This window comes from Dama dama, chromosome 7 (genome assembly GCF_033118175.1).
Source record: "Dama dama isolate Ldn47 chromosome 7, ASM3311817v1, whole genome shotgun sequence".
NCBI classification, from domain to species: Eukaryota; Metazoa; Chordata; class Mammalia; order Artiodactyla; family Cervidae; genus Dama; species Dama dama.
In genome coordinates this window covers 26,018,050-26,040,759 of record NC_083687.1, presented here as the reverse complement: position 1 = coordinate 26,040,759, position 22,710 = coordinate 26,018,050, and the positions used below count along the sequence as shown (strand labels likewise).

The 22,710-nt window shown below is 41.2% G+C and overlaps 1 protein-coding gene across 1 annotated transcript in view; it reads left to right on the top strand.

The window, feature by feature from the left end:
- The window catches only part of PKHD1 (PKHD1 ciliary IPT domain containing fibrocystin/polyductin), a 428,428-nt gene that overhangs the window by 221,064 nt on the left and 184,654 nt on the right, over nucleotides 1-22,710 (top strand). The window contains exons 49-51 of the mRNA XM_061146900.1: nucleotides 1,369-1,564; nucleotides 13,974-14,039; nucleotides 19,765-19,893. Coding sequence (XP_061002883.1) covers nucleotides 1,369-1,564; nucleotides 13,974-14,039; nucleotides 19,765-19,893 — 391 coding nt within the window. The remainder of the gene's footprint in view (nucleotides 1-1,368; nucleotides 1,565-13,973; nucleotides 14,040-19,764; nucleotides 19,894-22,710) is intronic.

Below are 22,710 nucleotides of genomic sequence, written 5' to 3'. Positions count from 1 at the left end.
GGGTAGGAATAACCATGTGGAAAATGGGTGCATTTTCTGAAGTAGTCCATTGGATTCTCTCCAGCTCCTTTTCTTCCTTTTAAGCACATTTCTTTCTTTCAGTCTCATCACACACACACATTCTCCCTAACGGTCATGAGACTAGTTCTTAGGGAGCTGGAGGCAGGTGTGCCATTTGTTGCTGTTCAGTTGCTCACTCAAGTCCAACTCTTTGTGACCCCTTGGAATGCAGCACACCAGGCTTCCCTGTCCTTTAGTATCTCCCGGAGTTTGCTCAAACTCATGTCCATTGAGTCAATAATGCCATCCAACGATCTCATCCTCTGTTGCCCCCTTCTCCTCCTGCCCTCAATATTTCAAAGTAGAATCTTTATGACAGCTTCACCAGGGTTCTCAGGAAGGGTGCACACCTCTCTCCACTTCCCTTGAGGTTCCCATGAGAACATTCTGGAGAAGTGAAGGCAGTAGAATGGTGACTCTGGAGGTGGACACCTTGGTTTCTGTCCCTGGTCAGCACTCTCCTACTTCATGATGTGGGAAAATTTACTGAACCTCCACCTGCCTCAAGTGTCCTCATCTATAAAATGGGGGCAGCACTAGTAACAGTTCCCAGGGCCTTTCAAGGATTGAATACCTTGATATGAATAATACCTGAGCACATGGCAAATGCTCAGCCATGTTAGCTGTTACTGTTATAAATGAATGGCACTCCTACCAATGCCTGCTATTTGAATCTTGGGGAAAACTGGGTGGTAATTCTAGACGTGGCTCTGCCTATGCCCACTGGTTGACCTGAGACAAATTACTTCACTTATCTGAACTTTGGTTTTCTCCTCTAGATTGTTAAACAAGAGGGCTTCCCTGGTGGCTTAGATGGTAAAGAAAGTGAAAGTGAAGTCACTCAGTCGTGTCCGACTATTTGCGACCCCATGGACTGTAGCTCACCAGGCTTCTCTGTCCATGGAATTTTTAATATGGTAAAGAATCTGCCTGCAATGCAGGAGACCTGGGTATAATATCTGGGTTAGGAGATCCCCTGGAGAAGGGAATGGCAACCCACTCCAGTATTCTTGCTTGGAGAGTTCCGTGGACAGAGGAGCCTGGTGGGCTATAGTCTAGATTGAACGATTAAAACACACACACACACAAAGAACCTTACAGCTTTCAGTCCTCACATTTGATGATTTTTGTAGCTCTAGTTATGAGATTATTGTGCAGTAAATTTAAGTAAACCCATTTCCCACAAGAAAAGTAGCTGGTGTGAATGGTCCTGTTTCTAAACTGCTTCATCCTGTTCTTTGTAACTCTTTTATTGGCAAGAGTTTTCCTTTCTAAAAGAGCACTTTTGTACTTTTCTCTCACTTCAAGTACTCAGCAACATTTGACAACTTTGCTCCTGGAAATTACCTGTTGCTGGTGCACACAGACGTGTGGGTTTACCCTGACATCCTCATACGGTGTGGGAGTCATGTGGGGCGGTCCCTCTCATCTCTTCCATCACCTGGCCAGGACCAAGGCTGTGACTGGTTCTTCGACAGTCAGTTGAGACAACTCACCTATCTGGGTAAGTATGATTGAATGAGTATGTTGAGTGCATGTAGTCAGAAACCACTATTTCCTTCAGAATTTCAAACATTGGTGCTACGAAGAGATGAGGAACTGAAAGGGACACCTGTGTGCTGTGATGAGGTGATTGTGTTCCAAAATCAGACTGCCTGTGTTTAAATCCCAGCTTCAGCACCTGCTACCTATGGGACACTGAGCAGGTATTCTTTCTAAGCCTCAGTCTCCTCCTCTGTAAAATGGGATAACAAAAGGACCTACATGAAGAACAGGAAATTAAGGAAAGGATAACCTGTAAGTCTTTAAAACAGTGTCTGATCCAGAGTGAGTGCTTAATAAACTTTGATTGCCGTTCACATGTTTCCTTCGTGTTAAGCGTTGTATTTGTAGAAAGGTCAACTGCACTTGTAAAGACAGGGTGGCTGGTTGCGATCCCAGGGACAGGGAGCAGCCAAGAGTACACGGAGACAGCACAGAGAGGCAGGATGAAGAATGTGGTCATTGTGGAAGGTGAGGAGATTTAGAAGGCAGTCTGAGGTCAGGGAGCTGAGATGCACAGAGGGCTGAGGCCTGGGGGCTGGGCTGTCTCATCCTGTGTCAGATGCAGCATCAGGGTGGAGGATCCAGGGGCCTTGTTTTATGGAACCAGAAACCCTACTGTGACTGCACAGTAACAGTGGCCGGCAGGATTTCCTTACTTTCTTATTGTGCATGTTTCACGGGAGCCCCGTGTGTGACTCCGGGCCATAGATTTCTTTTGACTTCCTGGAGCTCATCTCATATTGCCTTTCCATGTGATTTCATTGATTACTCTGAGTGCCATGATGTCTGCTTATGCTAACCTTAGCTCAGTGGTCTGTAGGAAGGAGAATCTGAAAAAATGAGTCTCTGGGATGACACTTTTGTTACAAATTAGTCTTCATAGATCTTGGTCTAATTCAGAACCATGTCAAGCTTGGCAAGACCCAGCCTCTGCCGTGAGCCAGACTTGGCCCTAAGGGTTTAGAGAGCAGGCAGGTGTCCCAAGTTCCGTGTCTCTCTCACTGATGCCTGCCGTGTATCAGCTGAGTCGGATCACACTTGAGCCCTGGTACTCTTACCTTTTCATAGCACCAGAGAGGAGAGGATGGTGTTTCCCAGGTTTTTAAAAGTGTTTGCCAGATGGATCGCTGTATATTTTATTTGCACTGAAATGTACCATTCAGATTTTATTTCTGATTTGATCCATCTATAAATGTAACCTCAAACTATAAAACTTCAAGATGGACAGAGATGCCTGACACCATTTTACCACTAAAGTCAAATACAACCATTAAGTAACAGCAAACAGTTGCTGTTAATTTTAACTGTGGCTATTCATTTGATGTATATTCTGAAACAAAATTTTAATTTCAAATTGCTCTTGTTTTTTTACTTAACATGTTTCTGAGGAGCCTGTCTTGTTCATTGATCGGATTTTGTTCATGAACTGCACACTAGTTTGAACAGTCACAAAAAGCAAGCATGATAAAGGAACATTTGTGGCATAGAGAAAAAAAATATCAAGTCATGCAGTTACAGATTTTCTTCCTCTTTTATGGCATTATTTATTGAATTAATAGCAAGTTATACTATTGTGCTATATTTATACATATGTTCTAAACGCACATCTGTATAAGTGTGTCTATATATGTATATTTATATGTACATATATAGGATGTAGGTGAATATTTCAATATAAACTGTTTTTATTAGGCAGATGGCTTTTATTAATTGAAGAGTCTTTGTATCAGAATCCTCTAGTATCTCCACTTTTGAACAATGTGAGTTGGACAAGGAACAGGAAGTCACAGGGGGTTGATGGAATGTTTAATAAAGTTAGAGACCCTTGTTCCTTGGAGAGGATTTCCAGGACTCCAGGTCGTGACTTTCCTGGTCATTTGTGCCTCTGAGTGTGTGGAGTACACAGGCGGTGAGAGCCAGTCCTGTTCGCATTCTTGGGCTGGCACAGTGAGGACTTGAGGGTTCGGGAGGAGTCACGGTTCACAAACAGGTCCCCTGTGGTGGTGGCCCATGCAGGGATATTGGGTTGTGTATGATGGGTTGTGACGTTTTATGCCCTCTGTGTAAAGCTTGCACCACCACTGTGAAGTTGATGAGGAGGCTACCATGTTTTCCATAGACCAACCCCCCGATGGCAGTGACGTGGTTGTAGCTGACACCTCAAAAAGGCTTCATGCAATAGTCCAGTTACATATTGATTAGCTTGTTGTGAAAGTCACTCACTTGTGTCCAACTCTTTGCGACCCTATGGACTGTGCAGTCCATAGAATTCTCCAGGCCAGAATACTGGTGTGGGTAACTGTTCCCTTCTCCAGGGGATCTTCCCAATCCTGGGATTGAACCCAGGTATCCCACATTGCAGGCAGATTCTTTACCACCTGAGCCACCAGGGAAGCCCTGATGAGGTTGTTACTTTTGCCTAATTGTTTTTTGGGCTGTGTGACTTTACAAGTCTGTGACTGGAGTAACTTACATAAACTACCTTTAATCTAAGAAGAGAAGATATGACCTCACAGTCAAAATAGACATATTTCTGGAATTAAAAGAAAACAAAAAGACTCATAGAGAGCGTTGTGTGTACAGAAAGTTCATTTTATTGTAAGGGAGCTGCTTGACCTCCTCCAGGTCCACTGAGTTTCCTGTCAGACTTTGAGGGGTGGGCGTGGGGGAGACATTGCTCTTTTACCCGCTGGCCTTCAATTCGGAATCCTGCTTCACTGACGTTTGGCTGGCCTTCACTCATTCCTTGACCACTTCTAAGTGGCCTGTCTTTTGTATTGTTTGTTCATAACCCTACCACATCCCCCTTGGAGAGGAAGTTTTAAAAAAATCCCAATTATCTTCATTTCCTCCATTTGGCTCCTTGGTGTATGATTTAAGATGCCTGACTCCTTTCCGACCCAGTGAGATTGGCAGAGAGTAGAACCCAGGCATTCTGGCTCCTGGCTGTGCCTCTCCACTAGAGTGTGCTGCCCACTCAATAATCATGGACCACTGACCAGCCAGGCTGGGGGGTGCCCGGCAGGTTTCCGGGAGAACATTTCTCACTGATCCCCAGTGACAAAGAAAAAAATCCTGCACATATAATATTCTTTGACCCTTGTTTGTCTCTTCTTTACCAAGGCAAGTTTAACCTTTGTTCGGCAAACCTCTTTACAGAAAGCAGCTTCTTCGGAAAGCTCACGGCCAGAGTTTGGGGCTTTGGGCTTTAATCAGTGGCTGGCTGGTTATTTTACCTGGGGCATGGAATTATAAATGTTCCCTTCCTCTGTGGCTACATCCATACAATGAGGTTAAGCTTACTTATCTATTGGAATTGTGGTACAAAACACCCAACCTCTTTAAGTATGATTAGCATGCGTTGTTATTTCACTATACGTTTTCTCAGTAGATGATTTCTCTAAGATGTTTCTTTCCTCTCCCACCTCCGCCCCCACCCAGAAGATGAACAACCTCAGGTGCCTTGAACTCAGTGTACCTGTCATAACTTGTCTGCAAGAGTCTCATTTTATTTTCCTTGACTAGCTTTTGTAAGATAACAGATTCATGATAACATGACATGTATGATGTATGGGTCCCCTGATTGAAACTTAATACCGCTTAAGCAATTGTTACCCACAGACTAAGATAACCTCACTCATTTAAAAACGTCTCTCTTAAGGAGATTGGTTCAGGTTGCCTTTCTAATGCCCCTGAGATTTCTGCCCAAGGAACCACTTAAACGCAGACCACGAGTGAAGTCCTTGGTGCTATAGTTTGTGTTAGGGTCCCGGTGGGGCAATATTTGCTAGAATAAAGTGTTATGAATGGCAGTCATGAATTGTCACTTCTACGCCATGCTTGTGGACAGGTCTGACTGTAAAACAAGAATTCCTTTATATTTTCAAAGTCGGAGTCAAATCCAGAGAACCCCTTTTTCAGTTTCTGCTGTTGGATTCACCAGCATTCCCATCTCTACCTTACACATGCAGTCAGTTTCCCACTGCCTCTGTCCCTGCTTTTTTTTTTTCCCCAGGAATGTTTCAGTTCATGGTGAACTATTTTTATTTTTTAGTTACATTAACGCTATGAAATAATTAGTCAGCTAATTAATCTGGTGTACAAGCTTTGTAGGATTCTTCAGCTGTCAGTCAGGCCCAGGCCCGGGGCCTACATCTAGTTTCAGCACTCTCGCCCATGTGATTCCCGTTGCCATGGCTACTGGGTACATCTGCTGACACCCCACTCTCTATTTATTGCTTAATTAAGAATTTCACGCTCAGCCCTTATCTGCCTCTAAGAACAAGCGCACACTGTTAAGAAATTCCGAATTTAGGCCTGGGCACAAGGAAAGCCTTTCTTGCGGGGCTTGGCTGGACTGGAGCCTCTCTAACGATCTTCTCAGCATCCCAGCCGCCACCCTTCAATCAAAAATCATTAAATGGGGCAGAGATAATGAGCATGTAGCGTATCAAAGAAGGATGTTTGCTTGGTCCAAAGAAGGAAAAGCTGCTAGGCTCCATGCTCTGCTCCACTTCAAAGGCAGATGAGACCCCTTGTCACTGGGGCCTGATAAAGCCTCATTTGTTCTGGGCTTGACTTATGCAAAAGGTCTGGTATGTCAAAGTCCCATCTCACAGACGCGGGATTCCCTCCCCCACAACTTCTTGCCTCTACCTCCACTGGCCTCTTCCCTGGCCTTCCGCACACGCTCGTGTGTCAGCTCTTAGGCAGCTGGGCCCCCCAAAGCATCAGGCGGAGCGTGTAATCACTGACTCCACGCTGACAATGGCCACTTGTAGGGGGGTGGCCAGGAGGAGGTCTTCATCACAATAGGAACACAATTATTGCAGCTGCTAGGGAGGGCTATGCTTCTTCCTGTAGAAATAGAATAGGACTTGCCCCAAACAGGAGGACAAGGTTGTGGGGAGGTGGAGGGGGTGGAGAGGGGTGGAGAAAACAATTCTGAGTTGATTATTCATATTCTGACTCTTGGAAGCCTGATGCAGAACCAGTGGGGTCCCAGCAGCTGTTCCCGCACCGTCCTCTTCTAATAATCGTGCATTCTGTCTGAGGTCAACTTACTTTTGACCCCGTCCTTTTTACACAGGGAAGAGGTTCTTTAGGGCAAACTGTTGGGTTGTGGCAGGGTGCATTAAACACTCACAGCCCCTTCCCCTTGCTCTATCCCCCGCCCAACCAGCAGCCGGTGATAAATTCATATCAGATGCCGAGCTATTCACACTCGCCCTCCTGAGTTCACACAGCCCCCACTCGCGCAGCGGAGATGCAGCCGAGCTGGGATATTGTGCGAGGTGGCAGCTGAGAAAGTCCGCCTGCTAGGCTCAGAGGCTCCCATGTACCACCTTCTTCTCATCAGACTGAAAAACAGACATGTCTAGCCAGGCTGGCCGCTGCTTGTTTCCCAATGCCCCACTCACCAGGATAAAGACACGCTCTTTGGCACGAAGCCGGGGCTCTTGTCCACGAGGGCAAGAGGGCTGTGGATAGAAAGACAAATGGACTTTATTGTCTGTTCCTATTACTCCAAAGAACTCAAGTCACATCACACTGAAGTCTCAGAAAAGATGCTTTAATTTGAGAGATCCTGAAACTAAGGAGTGTTTTCCTAATTGCCCAGGTTTCTTTCTCCTCAAAGCGCTAAGGTCCTGGGATGGAGCAGACAGCTGCCTGGACCCTTCTGTTTCTCAGCGGGTCTAGGAAATCCCATGCAACTCCTCAAGGAGGAATCTTGTCAGAATCTGAGGAGGGAAGACTCTGCTGGTTCCCCAGAGCTCTTGGGGACGATTCTGTGAGCAGGGAAGAATCATAATCCTTTGAAACTCTGTACCCATTCCCATGTTGAGGCCCTCTGAGGCAATCTATGGCATTCTAGTTAATAAATTAATTTACATTCTTATAGAAAACTCATTCCCCAAAGATCCCCAAGGATTTTATACCGGTAATATTGAGAGTTGACTTCAGGGACATGCATGACAAACCTTTATGGCAAAAATAGAGAGAATGGAACAGGAGCTGTGGATGTGAGAACTGATTTTTGCTTCTTAATTATGAGCAACTTCTCCAAAAGGAGAAGGAAGAAAAAGAAAAGGAGAAAAGGAAAGAAAGAAGGAAGGAAGGAAAACCCAAGAGCCAGAATCAGATACTTTTTCAAGGAATCACTCAAGATTAAGGAGCTCATTCTCAGTGATGCTGGTGGCTGGCTTTGGTTCATGCAGGTCACAGGTGGTATAACCAGTATCTTGGATTTTCTGACTCTGTTTCAGTATCGTGACTTGGATTTTCTGACTCTGTTTCAGTGCTGTTTCTAGTATACTAGTGTTTTGTTTTGTTTTAATCCAAGCTTATGCTCCTACCCTTGTAAACCAAATCTTCTTTCTTCTATTTGTAGGAAAAACCTATCCTTATTAACCATGCTTCTTAAACTTTAGGCATTTGAGTACCACCTTCACACTTTGTCACATCCTGCCTCCTGTACTATTACTCATGTGATAATTTTCTTAAGTCAACTCCCACACTGTTTTATTTTTAAAGCCCATCTCTTTTTAAGCAATAATATCCATAAAATCATGGGTTTAGTGGCCTACTTGCTTTCTCTAAAATATATTAATATACATAACTATTAAAACTTTTGTCCTACTAAAATCATCACATTTATTTTATATTTTGGGAGTAGACTTTGACCTTCAAGTTTCTAATATAAATGATGAAAAGTAAGAATTGTGAATGTAAGGATCTTTTTTTTTTTTTTTTTTTAAATTCTAGGTCCCTTTCCTCATTTGCTAAGAACACCTGCCTCTGAGTAGAAATTGCATTTTGAGAGTAGGGTACAAAAAAGGTTGTAAACTTCCTTCCATAAGTGCTTTCTAAGTGTGCCTCCTGGGCACACAGCTGGAATGCTTGCTTCCAGGTTCCCTGCCCCCCCTGCCAGAGGCTCTGGTTCTGTAGATCTGCACCGGGCCCAGGAATCACACACCTGCTGCGCAAGTGCAGCAAACATTGCTCTGAGTCAGAATAACAATTGTGATTGTTCTCTGAGTTAATTAAGAAGGTATAATTGAGCTAACTTTCAGGACTGTTTAATGTAGATATATCTGTCGACATCTCGATCAACTTCTTTTGCTCTTAAAAAATTACACCCTTTTATGAATGAACGTTATCAGGAGTAATAGAAGACTCACAAGTCTTAGAAGGATTTTCGTATCCTGTTTCTTCGAAGGGCTTGAAAAGATCCTGAGTGATGAGGGCCGAGGTGACTCAGTGGCTATCTCTGAGAGGCTGGAACCAGACAGGAGTGTGGTCCTGCAAATCAAGCTTTAGCTGCCCAGGAACCAGTTGACAAAAAAGCCTTCTCTGTGGCTGGGTCAAAGAGCTGATTTCTAGGGAGCAAGAACTGAACAGGGAGGGAGAAGCAGAGCAGGAAGGCACAGGAGTTGTGAGAAGTGGTAGAGGTCAACAGGGAAAGTGAAGATGAAAATGCCAAGAGAGGATCAACCCAAGAGCTGACCCATGAGGATGGTGCTGGAAGTGGGTCCAGGGCCAACAGAGATGGAAAGCAGGCTTGAGTTGACAAGACTGGATGGAACTCACAGACACAGAAGTAGTTGCTGTTTTCTGTTCTGTCCACATGCAGTTAGAGGGTGACTCACCCTAGATAAATGTGGACTGAGCGAGAAGTCCCAATGTGTGCATGATAAGTTGCCTACATACAAGCGAATTCAGTTCTATAATTGTGCATAACTTGTGCATAAGTCCAATTTGTAAGTCCAGCAAAGTTAACCTAGGTACCCAACTAACACAATCAGCTATATAGTAGTGTGCTTAATAGATTTCTAACACTTTTCACACCACACATAAAAAGTGAACAGACCCCCAAACAAAACATTTTTAAACTTACAGTATAGGACCTTGAAAAGTACAGTAGTACAGTACAACAGCTGGCTCACAGGGGCTGACATCGAGTGAGCAGGCAAGAAGAGTTACTGACTGGAGGAGGGAGAGGGGGTGGGAGATGGCAGAGCTGAAGGGTCGTCAGCGATAGGAGACGGAGGGCAAGCTGCAGTTTCACTGGCCCCTGATGCTGATGGCACTGGTTCTGGTTCCTTACTGGAACAAGATGCACTTTCACATCTTTGAAAGCTTGCAACGTGAAGGTTTGTATGTAGGGAGACTTACTATACAATCCTCAGAGGCCAGGTGAGCATGGGGATAAAATGAAGAAGAAAACAGGCAAGGGATCTATTGCTAAGATGCCAGGTGTTTTTTCTTTTTAGATAGACAGGTACTCTTCCCCTCCAAAATTCCAAGAGAAAATGCTCTGGGAGAGAATCAATTAATTTTCCTCTTCCCTAGGGCCCTCATGAGGACAGAATTTGCCAGCACAACACATCACTCTGGCAGGCACTAGAATCAGATCTACTTGAGTAATTCTCTCCTCTCTCACCGGGAGCCGTTTTCTTACCCGTTTTTCTTTCTCCTAGATGTCTGTGTTTATAGCAAGCTTAGATCATATAGCACTCATCAGAATAATTTGGCCATAATTGACCTAAAGACTTCTTTTCTTTTTGAGGACCAACCAGATATTCTTACAATCTGGGAAGGATCAACAGCAGTGAGTTTCCATTGATAAACAAAGGAGATTAACCATTCTCATCTTACAAACACAAAATCAGAAATCGTAAGCACTGAGAACACATATGTACAATATCACAGCTTGTGTTAGGCTCTTAAACTCTCCCGGAGTCAATACCTTTAGTCTCAGATGATTTTTATCCTTCTTTGTATGTACCCAAATTGGAAATGACACTACATTTATAGTGTCTTTTATAGAGTCAAAGCACTTTAGCAAACTTTAGTGGATCTGGTTAAGTTGCTTACAACTTGGAATACTAGGGCTCATCATGATTAGGTGCAGCTGTCAAAAGAGTAAAAGCATTTTTTTTTTTTTTTGGTTTTGTTAACTGGCTTCTAGAAAAATCAGCATGTTTTAATAACAGTATTGATGATGACTCACACGTATTGTTTATTGAAACCAAGTCCTGTGCTAAGCGTGTTCCTGGATTATCCCATCTTTTCTTCCTGATCACCCTATGACGTAGGTAATAGGATGATTCCCATTTTCAGAGGAAGTGAGTGAGGCTCAGAACTTGTCAGTTACCCACATGGAGGGCCTGGAAGGTCTAGGATTCAAATCCAGGCTGCTGTATTTCACCCACAAGCTTCCTGTTTACTCTCTGTGGTCTCTCTCAGCCTAGATGGGGTGTTTGGGAAGAAGCATCCTCCTGCATCAGTGCATGTGTTCAGAGGCAGCCCGCAGGGGGCATGCGGTATAGGAGATCAGACTTTTCTTGTTTTTCCTACTTTTGGTGCCTGCGCCCCATTTTCTCTGCTGCTGAAACTGCTGCTCTTCTCAGATCGAATGATATTTACACACTTGCTTTAATAAAATGAGTAATAAGCTTTTCAATGCCTATTTTATTAATGGTTTCAATGTCTGCTTTGAGGAAGAGGTTGCTCTGGAGGTTGGAGCCATCTGTTTACCTGTAGAGGCTGAACAAAGCCAGAGTCTGCCCAGCTTGGAAGCCACTGGTACAGAGGTGCCGGCGTGACAGCCCGCTGCTCCAGGGAGCCTTGGTTTACTAGGAACAGGGCCTGGGTGAGGGCTTTAGTGGACAAAGGAGAGTGAGACAGTCTGTAATGGGAGTCAGAGATGTCCAGGGTTCACCGTTTCAGTCTTCTGGGTAATCATCCCTGCTGCCTATCAGTGTTAACTTCAGTGCCAGACGCTGCACTGCTGGTGGGATCCTTTACACCCAGGGAATTCTGGATGCATGGATTATTTTCCCTTTACTTCAAATTCCCTCCTCTATGTAGTGGGAAAAATGATGTTTCTATTCTCCCCTAAGTATAAATATTATATATTTTGGGTTGAATAAATCATTATAAAATTGCTAGAGTAGCTTTGAAAAAGACTCTTTACATGTGACTTTTTTTTTCACTTTCTTTACCTCAGGGGCTGTCTTAAGGAAGAAGACACAGATGTACTAAAATTTGCAGATGCCTGGAAACTATTAACAAGGATAATTGAAATTTTTTTATTGAAATCTAGTTGATTTACAATGTTCTGTTAGTTTCCGCTGCACAGCAAAGTGATTCAGTTATACCCCCCATATATATGTATATATATATTCTTTTTCATAGTCTTTCCCACTATGGCTTATTACAAGATATTGAATATTCCCTGCACTATAAAGTTGGTCCTTGTGTTTATTTATGTGTAGTATTGTGTATCTGTTAATCCCAAACTCCTACTTTGTTCTTCCTCCACCTTTGGCCACCACACATTTGTTTCCTATATCTGTGAGTACAAGGATGATTTTTATAACATCTTTAAATGAGCTGACTTCCCTTTCCAAATGCTTCTTGGATTTTTTTTTTTTAATTTACCTTTCCTAGAGTTTGATTCTCTTACAATATTTTATTCCTTTCTCTTGTGCAAGGGTATTTTATTGTTATAGACTTATGTGTGTTTTTAGATGTCATTTTGTCATATCTTTGACTTTTCTTTCCAATTGAATCGAACTTTTTTACTACTTTGTCTTTGAGTCCTTTTAAAAGGGTTATTTCCTGCCTCCAATTGTTTAATTTGTTGAAATGGTGAGTTATTAATAAATCCTGGCATCCAGAGTAGAGCAGTTTATCTAGGTTGGTTCATGAAAGTTAAGATATACATGCCCAGAAATGTCTGGGATCTTAAGGTACAGGAGAAAAATCCCTGCCTCAGAGGTTTAGAGACAGAGCTGAGGATCGAGGCAGTCCTGAATTCACCACAGTTGATGTACAATAATATTTGCTCATTGAGAGCGACCTTGCTATAAGTATCATAGTTTGGTTTTAGAAGCACTTTTCAGCTTTAGGAAATGCATAGATCAGTATGAGTAGAAATGGATATTAGACATGATAGGAAAAAAAAGAAATGAGATGTTGAGCTGATGGCTTTATTATTAATTATTATTATTAAGTTCAAAAAGTGGGTGAAATAGACAATAGTATAAAAAAACAATACAAGCAAGTTTTGGAAGTAATGATAAAGGAGAACACATAAAGAACAGGTTGGCCATTGCGCCTGGTCTCAAAATGTGTACAGTGTAAGGAGAAAGCCACAGAGACACATATTTTATAATAGGGAAAATATTTTTCACTGAAGTATGGTTGATTTTCAATATTATATTAGTTTCAGGTATACAGCATCATGATTCTGAGTTTCTGAAGATGATATTCTACTATAGGTTATTACAGAAAAATTTAAAATGAGAATAATCAACAAAGAAAGAATAAAATCAAAGAGGTCTCATCATGGGTGTTTTGGGGACTTATTTTCTTTGTAATGTTCTGAAGCCTATGCTTTGTAATTAGAAAGAATGATCCTTGGTCTACTCCAAACCTGCCACAGAGGAAAGGGTTTAGTGCTCCAGGGAGAGGCAAATGGGGAGGATGAGTGGGACCAAGGTCCCAGGGCTGCAACCTTCAGCATCACTGGGCTCTTCAGTGGTGGGAGGTTTTGGCCTTCATGGCATCTGATAAGGCAGAAAGGTAATTAACCAATAAGAGACAAGGTGTTACTGAAAAGTGGGGTTCGTGCACCTGATTACTAATTAATCAGGCGTGAGAGCACCTTGTAGATGCATTCACTATTTAATTATAGCAGCCTCTCTTGGCAAAGGAGCATATGTTCCCAGCTTAATCTACTGGTTTATACTGACATCAAATAGTCATTATCAGAAAGAATCAGGCCTTTTGATTATTTTCACTAATTTATTGAACTCTTAAAATTAATGAACCCCAGGCCTTTCAAATGTGCTCAGTTGGTTTGGAAGATAGGAGGAGAAAGTGGGAGTGGCGGGGGGGGGGTGGGTTGGAGAAACGACTTCATTAAAAGGACAATTTGCCCGGATAAAGGTAAAGCAAGTACATTTCATGGGTGATCTGAATTCTATTGGTGAAAAACACATGAATTCCAAAAGCTGAGCCTTCAAACTGATGGAAGGGAAATAGGATATGAGGGATGTCCTGTTGACCAACACTGGCCTCCAAAGAACATATGGTTAAAGGATTTTTTCCCCTAATTATTTATGTGCCGATTCTCTTGGAAACCTCACTGGGATTAAGTTTAATCGAAAGCAATCAAAATCAAATGTTGGAAATCAACTGTTAGACTAACTAACAAGGACTGCATTTTTTTTAAATTTTGAAAATGTAATTAGATTGGGGAGAATTTAACATAAACTCATCTTTCTCACACATGAATATCTTTTGTATTAAGAGAATCTTTGTATCATATCCAAGTTGTGATTCTTTTTTGTATTCAGTTTCAGGTGAAGGCCAAGTTCAAATAGTTCTCTGGGTGAGGAAGGGTGTAGACCCAACTATTTCAGGTGAGTATTAACCCACCAAATAGAATTGCTGGATGCAAAAGGATGTCTTCCTATCATTATATAAATTTCTCCCATCACATTTTTTTGTAGGGAGGGTATCAACCCTAATGATTTTATGTCTGACAAGTCCTCATTGTGTCACCCCTATAGCTAAAATATACGTATGCATGTCAAAGAAAGATATAAGAGTGGTGCATTTTAAAACATTGGAAAGTAAGAATTACAACATGTAAATAAGCACATTTCATAAATTATGGACCATATGTGCACACAGGAGTCCAGATCTGCAGATGGGCCATTAGGCCCCCACCAAATGGAAAGAAAAATTCAGGGTATCGAAAAACTTTAATTGTTCCCAGTAATTTCAGGAAATCAGGGTAAACAAACCCTCCCCAAAAGTCGGTTGGTTCTGTGAAATCTTCCTAACTCATAAAAGCTAAACTCTCAGAGACTAAATGACTCATAAGCACCTTCTAGTGTATTTCATTGTTTGTTTTTGTTTATTCTGAGGCAGTTTAACTATACATTTGCAGCCGGGATAAATCTTTTCAAAGGCTGAGTTTTCCTTTGATTTCCAGTGGCATTTTTTTGTGTTATGTCAGAGAAGAGCCAGGCTAATCAGAAAATGATCTAATTCCTCCATTTATTTTATTTTTTTTTTAAAAAGTCCTCCATTTAAATTAATAAATAAACGAGGTTAAGGTATTGCACTAAAACTATAAACTAGAAGTACTGACCTTGACTATTCCATGCTTATTTGACTGAGAAGAATGGGATTCTTTGTTTTTATATCTGTGAACTGCCATTGCCTTTGCTCTTTACGTTCCTGGTCCTTTTTCACTTTTTTCCTTCAGGTGACTCACAAGTCTTTGTTGAATGCCTCACATGTGATGTGTAGGGGGCTACAGTGGTGAGCAAGATGGAGTGCTCTTTGACTTTATGAGGTCTTATGGTCACTGGGAGGTGTCAGTCAAATGACTAACTAATCAAGGAATATGTCTTTTAAAATAATTGTTACCAAAGAAAAGTATCTTATCATTGTTTTTGTGTTCAAACTCCCCCAGAAGAGATGCGATTGGTTGGGTGAGCCCTTATTTTGTAGAGAACCACCTGTAGGGGGAGCTCTCACGCCAGGTCCACTGGGAGGATCCCGGACCATCTCCATCTCTAGGTGTCCATTCCTGGTTCAGACAGCTTTCATCAGCATAACATGCCACTCAGCACTTAGTGTGAAGAATTCTGCATTAAGGACTCTTTGGAAGGACATTGTGGGTAGCTGGTATCTGGGACTTTTCAGCAGGGGTCAAGTTAAACTGGGAGATGCTTCACTTGGCCTGTCAATTGCAGCATGCTGGATAAATAGAAAGCTGGTGCTTCATAGAGTTGTAGAATTTTAGTAAGAGAAGGAACCCCATAAACTATCCTATCCAGCTGCCTCATTTTACAAATAAGGACATGGAAGCCTAAAGGTTAAATAGTTTACTTAGTCACATTCAGTGGTTGAGCCTGGATGAGGTCTCAGGTTTCCAACTCAGGCCAGTGTTCTTTTTGTTATACCATGTAAACCCTAATGTGTTCAAGCTACCTTTTTTGGTATATTTTAATTTATGAATTACATTAAATTTATTATATATAGCCAATTTTTGTAGCTTATATAGATTGGGACAGAAAACTATTCTAAGACCTAGGGAGTTATGGAACTAGTATGTTACCATTTGTTATATTCAAATATTTATTATTGATATGGTTCCAAGGCATTGATTGATCTCTATCATGTGGGATATAAGCACTAATGTCAAAATTAAACTATGGGCGTGTATTTTGTTTAATGGAGAGCTCTATGAAAAACAGTAAAATGTTTGCAATATCAAAAATTCTTCAACAAAACAAGAATGGAATAAATAATGGAGTTCCATCTATATGTTCCCCTTAAGAGATTCAATGAACATGTAATGCAGAAAATATATTTTGCGTTTAGGTGTTCTGCTACAGAGGCTTTAGCCTTTTATTTAATTGAGGACTTAGCCTGTGTATAAGACTGTGCTGGTCGTTGTGGGGACGTTGAAAACTCCAAGGAAGCAGAAATTAAAATATGTGTGGACCAGTGTTAGGAAGAAGCACAGAAGGTGGTGCTGATGAAAGATGTTGTATGGTGCTTAGTCAGGTTGGGTAAAGGTTTTATGCTAATCTGGGTCAAGATAGTACCCAGTTTTCTGAAGACCCCAATGCAGGTCTTTAATGCTCCTCTAACACTGTGGCTTCACTGGTTTTCTCTTGGTGTCCATGGTGCTTTATAAAAGATGAAGGAGAGGAAGAGGGTGAAGCAACTCACATTAGGGGAAAGTAAAAATATTTCTGAGGAGATTTTACCTCAGCCATGTTGTCTTTTCAGTGGGGGCTAATTGCAAATATTGTTGACAGTCATTTACAAACATTCAGATGATTGGACGGCGAAGGAAATGGCAACCCACTCCTGTATTCTCGCCTGGAGAATCCCATGGCCGGAGGAGCCTGGTGGGCTGCAGTCCATGGGGTCACTAAGAGTTGGAAACGACTGAGCGACTTCATTTTCACTTTTCACTTTCATGCTTTGGAGAAGGAAATGGCAACCCACTCGTGTTCTTGCCTGGAGAATCCCAGGGATAGGGAAGCCTGGTGGGCTGCCGTCTATGGGGTCGCACAGAGTCAGACACGACTGGAGTGACTTAGCAGCAGGAGATGATTGGATACTCTTTTCCTAAATTTGCCGTCCCTTTCCCCACAGATCAGGTTTATTCCACAGATCAGGTTTATTTCCTTTCTTCTGGTTTTGAAATCTGTCAGCCTTTCTTCTATTTCAAGTCAGTCCATCCCTGCTATCATCTTTTGAACTTTGTTTTATCAGCAAATGAAGTTAACCTTTCCATTATTCCTGGCTCCTTCTGTTCAGTACCTCTCAATTAAAAAAAAAATCAAAACAAAATTCATAGACACTGAATCTTCCTCCAGTTGATATTGCTTCTGCAGATTTATCAAAAGATGAGCCTTTCTCTCATCTTTTGATGATGCAGAGCCATAAAAAGCTTGGTAAATGAAGGATTAGATGGCAATATTTGGCTCACATAACGAGTTGGAGACCATCTCAAGTGGTGGCTATTGTTGACTGACAGATTTGAGAGGGAAATGTTGGTCTTGAACAGTGTTCATGGACTCCAGTTTTAAGATAAGTCTAATTTATCTAAAGAGTAGGAAGACAGATCAAAGGCTCAGGATCTCAGATCCTTTCCTCAATAAGTGTTTTGCATGATCAGACTTAATGTCTTTTCTTCCTCACTTTTAGTGTACTCCTAAGTCTGCTATAATTCAAGTGGTTTCTACCTCCAGCACTCCACTGACGCTCTCATCTTGATCACCCATGCCCTGGTTGTCACATTCAGCAGTCACTTCTTATTCCCTCTCTTATTGGAACTTTGCGATTAACCAGATCACTTCTACTCTCTGGACATTCTTTATTTCTTGGTCTTCCAGGTCATTCCTCTCTTCTGGCTCTCCATGTATATAGCTGAGAGCTTTAACTCTCTAGGCTTCTTTTCCTCTCCTCTCCTTTCTGTATTAAAAATAGTCACCTGGAAATCTGATGTTAACTGTATAGACATCTCATAACTGCAAGAGACTAAACATGTCCTTCTCTATTAAGTGGTCTTATTTTAAGGCAAGATGGCATAAAATAATCAAATTCATTCATCATAACATTTTTTAGAATAGCAATTTCAAGATTTAGTTTGTTCAGTAAAAGACAGGTTTAACCCTCCCATAGACAAGAGTGAAGATGACAAAAATGAAGTATGTTTCTAACATGTGTGATACAAAATTGAAACAACTAAGGGTTTTTGAGGCTTGGAGTGGGGTTTTAAAGAACCTGATCATTGCCTGTTTAAAATATCACTGGAAATGAGAACATCTCTTTCTGTTTTGTGGTGTGTGTTAGTGGCTACCCCAACAAATATCCCCACCCTATCACCATCTGGGTATTTAGAGTATAGTATTGAAAAGGAGACAAAATTGAAAAGAAACTTAGAAAGTTTCTTTATAAGAATGTATTACATTATTGGTGCTTATAAAATATTTCTATTTTTTAATTTTATTTTTTAAAAAATGAAGTATAGTTGATTTATAGTTTCTGGTGTACAGCAACGTATATATATATATATATATATATATATAATTTTCTTATGCTTTTTCACTGTGATTTATTATATAATAGTAGATAAATATAAAATGTTTCTGAAACCTTTTTCACAGTAAGGTTTGTTCTAAGACATCGCCTGGTTTCCATGGTGTGGGGTGTATTTTGTGCTAATTAAATTGTCTAGGATTTCTACTTGACCATAATCCATGTATTTTTTAAGTTATCCTGGGGCCCTAATTAGACCATAACCAGCAGGGAGTTGGGTTCATACAGACAAAATAGTCAGGTGTTCTCCATGGTTCTGACCTTAGGCATTTTGTCTTTCCTCACTGTAGTCCCCTGGAACTCTCACAACCCATCCTCAGATTTTCAAATATGGCCTCTGGGCCATTGATGCCAAGATCCATCTCTCAGATTCAAAGTTCTTTCCCATCCTTCAGATTCATATCCATCCCCTGCTTGCTGTGCATCTCCACCTGGAGGCCTCGAAGACACCCCAATCTTTGAATGGCCCAAACTGAATTAATCAAATGTCGGTCTTAATGGGCATCTCCATCCGACACCACCCATGCTGGAAACCCCCGGCGGACTGTTGGCTTCTCCATCTTTGTTACCCTTCCCACTGTGACCTCTGGTTGCTTTTCTGGCCCTATCACTTGCCTCTTTCCGACTGTGTGGCTCAGCAGTACCAAATTACTTATAGTCCTTCCACATGATCTCTCATTTCTTGCCATCCCTTGTTCTCAGTTCATATCTGCACCCCCTTCACCTCAATTAGGTCCTAAGCCTTTAAGTGCAACTCAGATGCTCTGACTCCAGGAAGCCTCCCCTGGTGAGGTCTCACTGCCTGCCTTGGTCAGGTACCATCAAAAATAATTCCCTTCAGGATTCTATCCCCCTAGTATTTACTTACATACTTACACAATGCTAGTACCTCCTTGGGAGCAAGAATGACATTTTATTTCTTTTTGCACTATTTCACTGTTTTTTAGGACAGTTCTGATAGAAGAGGCACTCATTATTTATGCTTATGAAGTTAGCAAGTAATAGAGGAGATTCTTTCTCTCATTATGTGAGTTCATGAATCTCCCAGAAAATCTGCCAAGTAAAATAAGCACTGAATGTAAAATTACAAGTTATATGATCTAAATTACATAAAAATGCTGAGAGATTCTGGAAGGAAACACAAATAAAAGGTTAATGGCAGTTATCTCTAGGTGGTGAGATAATAGGCAAATATTCTTTTTCTTTTTCTTTCTAGATTTGCATTTTACAAATGGCTCATGCCAAACATATGCTGTGCTATTCATAATAAAGGCAAAACACAAGTGTTTAATTGTAAAAGTAGAATATATTTTCCCTACAAGTGGAGGTAATGTAAGGATTGAATAATTACTTATTTTATACATGATAAATATTTTCATTAATATAAATATCTGAAGGCAGCTTTTTGGGGGAAAATGTCACCAGGATCTTAATGTAAGGATAGAATTCGTGAGTTATCATAGTGAGTCAGATTTTCATCATTACCTTTGCTATTTTCCTTTTGTTTTCTAGCTTCTACCTCTGTACCAGAGTCAGTTTTAAAATGGTCCCTCCCTGAAGCATGGGAAGGCGTGGCTGAGGGCTGGGGAGGACACAACGGTGCCAGTCCAGGCCCTGGGGATGACGTCCTGATTTTATCCAGTAAGTGAAGCAATCCATGGTGTGAATAATCACAGAAAGACTGAATCAGGCCAATCTGGGAATTATCTGTCGTTTAGATATTCTGAACAACACAGTAAAGAATGTGAAAATAAATAGGCAATTATGTCTACAACCTTCTCTTTTGGGTTATTACAAGAGAGGAATTTAATAACCCAGTAAAAACTGGAAAAGATAGTTCAGCCTACCTTCATTAAAGGTGGGATAAATAGCCCCATGCCAAAAGGAATTAGACTAATTCACTAACTGGATAATTTTTCTCATATGTCCAAGAACAGATTTATAGAAAATTTTAGTGTTCTTATATTTGAAAGACACAGAGTATGGAAAGAAGCAATTTGTAAATGCCTCCTGATCTTCTGCCGTTGTGAGTCTTTTAAATATGGGATTGAGAGAAATGACAAGATCTTCTATTGCCATGGTTTTTCAAAGATGATGGAAAAGCAACAGATAAATAAAATAGAAAAGCAAAATTCTACCAATCTATCATCTCTCTAGTCTCTCACCTATCTTTTCATCAATCGATCTGGTGGCTTTAGATGGTAAAGAATCAGCCTGCAATGCAGAAGACTCGGGTTCAATCCCTGGGTTGGGAAGATACCCTGGAGAAGGGAATGGCTACCCACTCCAGTATACTTGCCTGGAGAATTCCATGGACAGAGGAGCCTGGAGGGCTACAGTCCATGGATTCACAAAGAGTCAGACATGACTGAGCGACTAACACACTTCTACCTAGAACCCTCTTTTTGTTTAAATAAGAAGGGAAAGATGGTTCCTCAGATATACAGATTTACACATCATACTTGTAAAATTCTTCTTTTTTAAGAGAGAACTCTTGAAACTCCCAGAAAATTTTCCTAGCCTGAGAAAAATATTCTTCATAGAACAGATACAGGTTCTCTAAAAGACCTATTTCCATTTATGATTTAATTTGAACTTCTAAAGATAATACTGAATAAAAGAAGATCAGTACTTGAAGAAGAATATTTGGTCATCTGTGAAATAATAATAATGCTAAAATATTAAACAAGGACTTCCTTGTAGCTCAAGTGGTAAAAAAATCTACCTGCAATGCTGGAGACCCAGGTTCAAACCCTGGGTTGGGAAGATCCTCTGGAGAAAAGAAGGGCAATCCACTCCAGTATTCTTGCTTGGAGAATCCCACAGACAGAGAAGCCTGGAGGGCTACAGTTTGTGGGGTCTCAAAGAGTTAGACACGACTTAGTGACTAACACACACACAATATTAAACACAGATTGACAATCAGCAATATTCAGGAATCATTCTTCATATATTAACTAATTTAATCTGCATAATAATTCTGCAATACAAGTAATATCATCATCCCCATTTTTACTGACACAGAAACAGGGGCCCAGGGTGGTTAGGGAACTTGCCCAGGTTTACACAGTTTGCAATTCAGCAGAGTCAGGATTTTGACACAGGCTGTCTGTCTCCAAGTCCTTACTCTTAACCAATCAAGTACATTCCCTTTCCAAAAGGACTATGAGTAAACAAAAAGAGTGGTGATGTTTATTTATGATGGGACAAGATGGCAGAAAGATCAAAACATACTGACCACCTTCTGGGTATTGGTGGGGTGCATGTGATACACAGACTGGAGGAGGGGGCTGACCGATACAAACTTAAACTGCTGTTATCATGCCTACCCCCTATCACCCACCTCTCTCCATGGAGGATGGAACTTTTTGAATAAACAAGCTCATGAGTCATTCCTATACGGAAAGGAAAAATCTGTTCTGTCTCAGCCATCTCTTTGATGAATGTAGCCAGTGGATTGGCCCTGGGCTATGGTTTTTCCCACTAAGCAAGCTGTTTCCCCCACCCCATGCAGGAAGCACAAGAAGCTTTTGAAGCTTGCCAAGCTTTTAGTATCCTTTGGGACCTTTATGCTGAGTGACAAGCAGTCTTCGCTTTCTTGCTTGGCATTGCTGTTGTCTGTATCCACTGTGTGTCCTGGTTTCCAGGGCCCCTGGCATTCTCCATCTTCCTTCATTACTTTGTTCATGGTCAGCTTGTAACCTGGACCCAAATTCTTCACAAAGTTGCTCTTAAGGAGCACAAATCAGTGCTTTGGAAAAAGGTGGGGGTGGGGCACAAATACTGGATATCTGAAGTATCTCCCAGTTGGTCCTTCAGTATTATTGTAAAAATCAAAGTTAAGACTTTTAAAACCTGCAATTATTGTTCATTATTTAGTTTTAAATTGGAAAATAAGTGAATGAGAGCAGATTTGTAATATATAGTAAATGAAATCCTTACTTATTGCCTTTCTCCTCTAAAAAGCTATGTCTGTTGATAATTCTAGAAAATTATCTGAAAGTGGCTAATGTTTGAAATCTGTTCTGTTTAAGGTCTAATGTAGGAGGTGTGCTGAATTACTTCTCCCTTTTGATTTTTGGTAAACCCTGATATTTTGACCTTTGATGGACCTTAGGGTTGAATTGACCTCCTCTTTCTACTTGTGGTTTTATCTTCTTGACCTTTTTCCTGTCTGCTCTGTTTTCTTTCCTCCTTTGCTTCCTCTAAATCAAGAGTTTGTTCACTCAAGTCTGGCACAAAAGAGACACCAAGTATTGCTTGAATGAATCACACGGCCTCCATGCTGCCGTCTGTAACTTAATACCAGAACTGAATCTGTGGGTTTCATAGGATTGACCCAGGGCAACTGTAGGATTTTACAGGACTATAGAAGATAACGCTTTCTCCTTCAAACAGAGTCCTAAGAATTAAGATTTTCCTGATGATAATGATGATGGTCCCAGCAACTGTAATTTG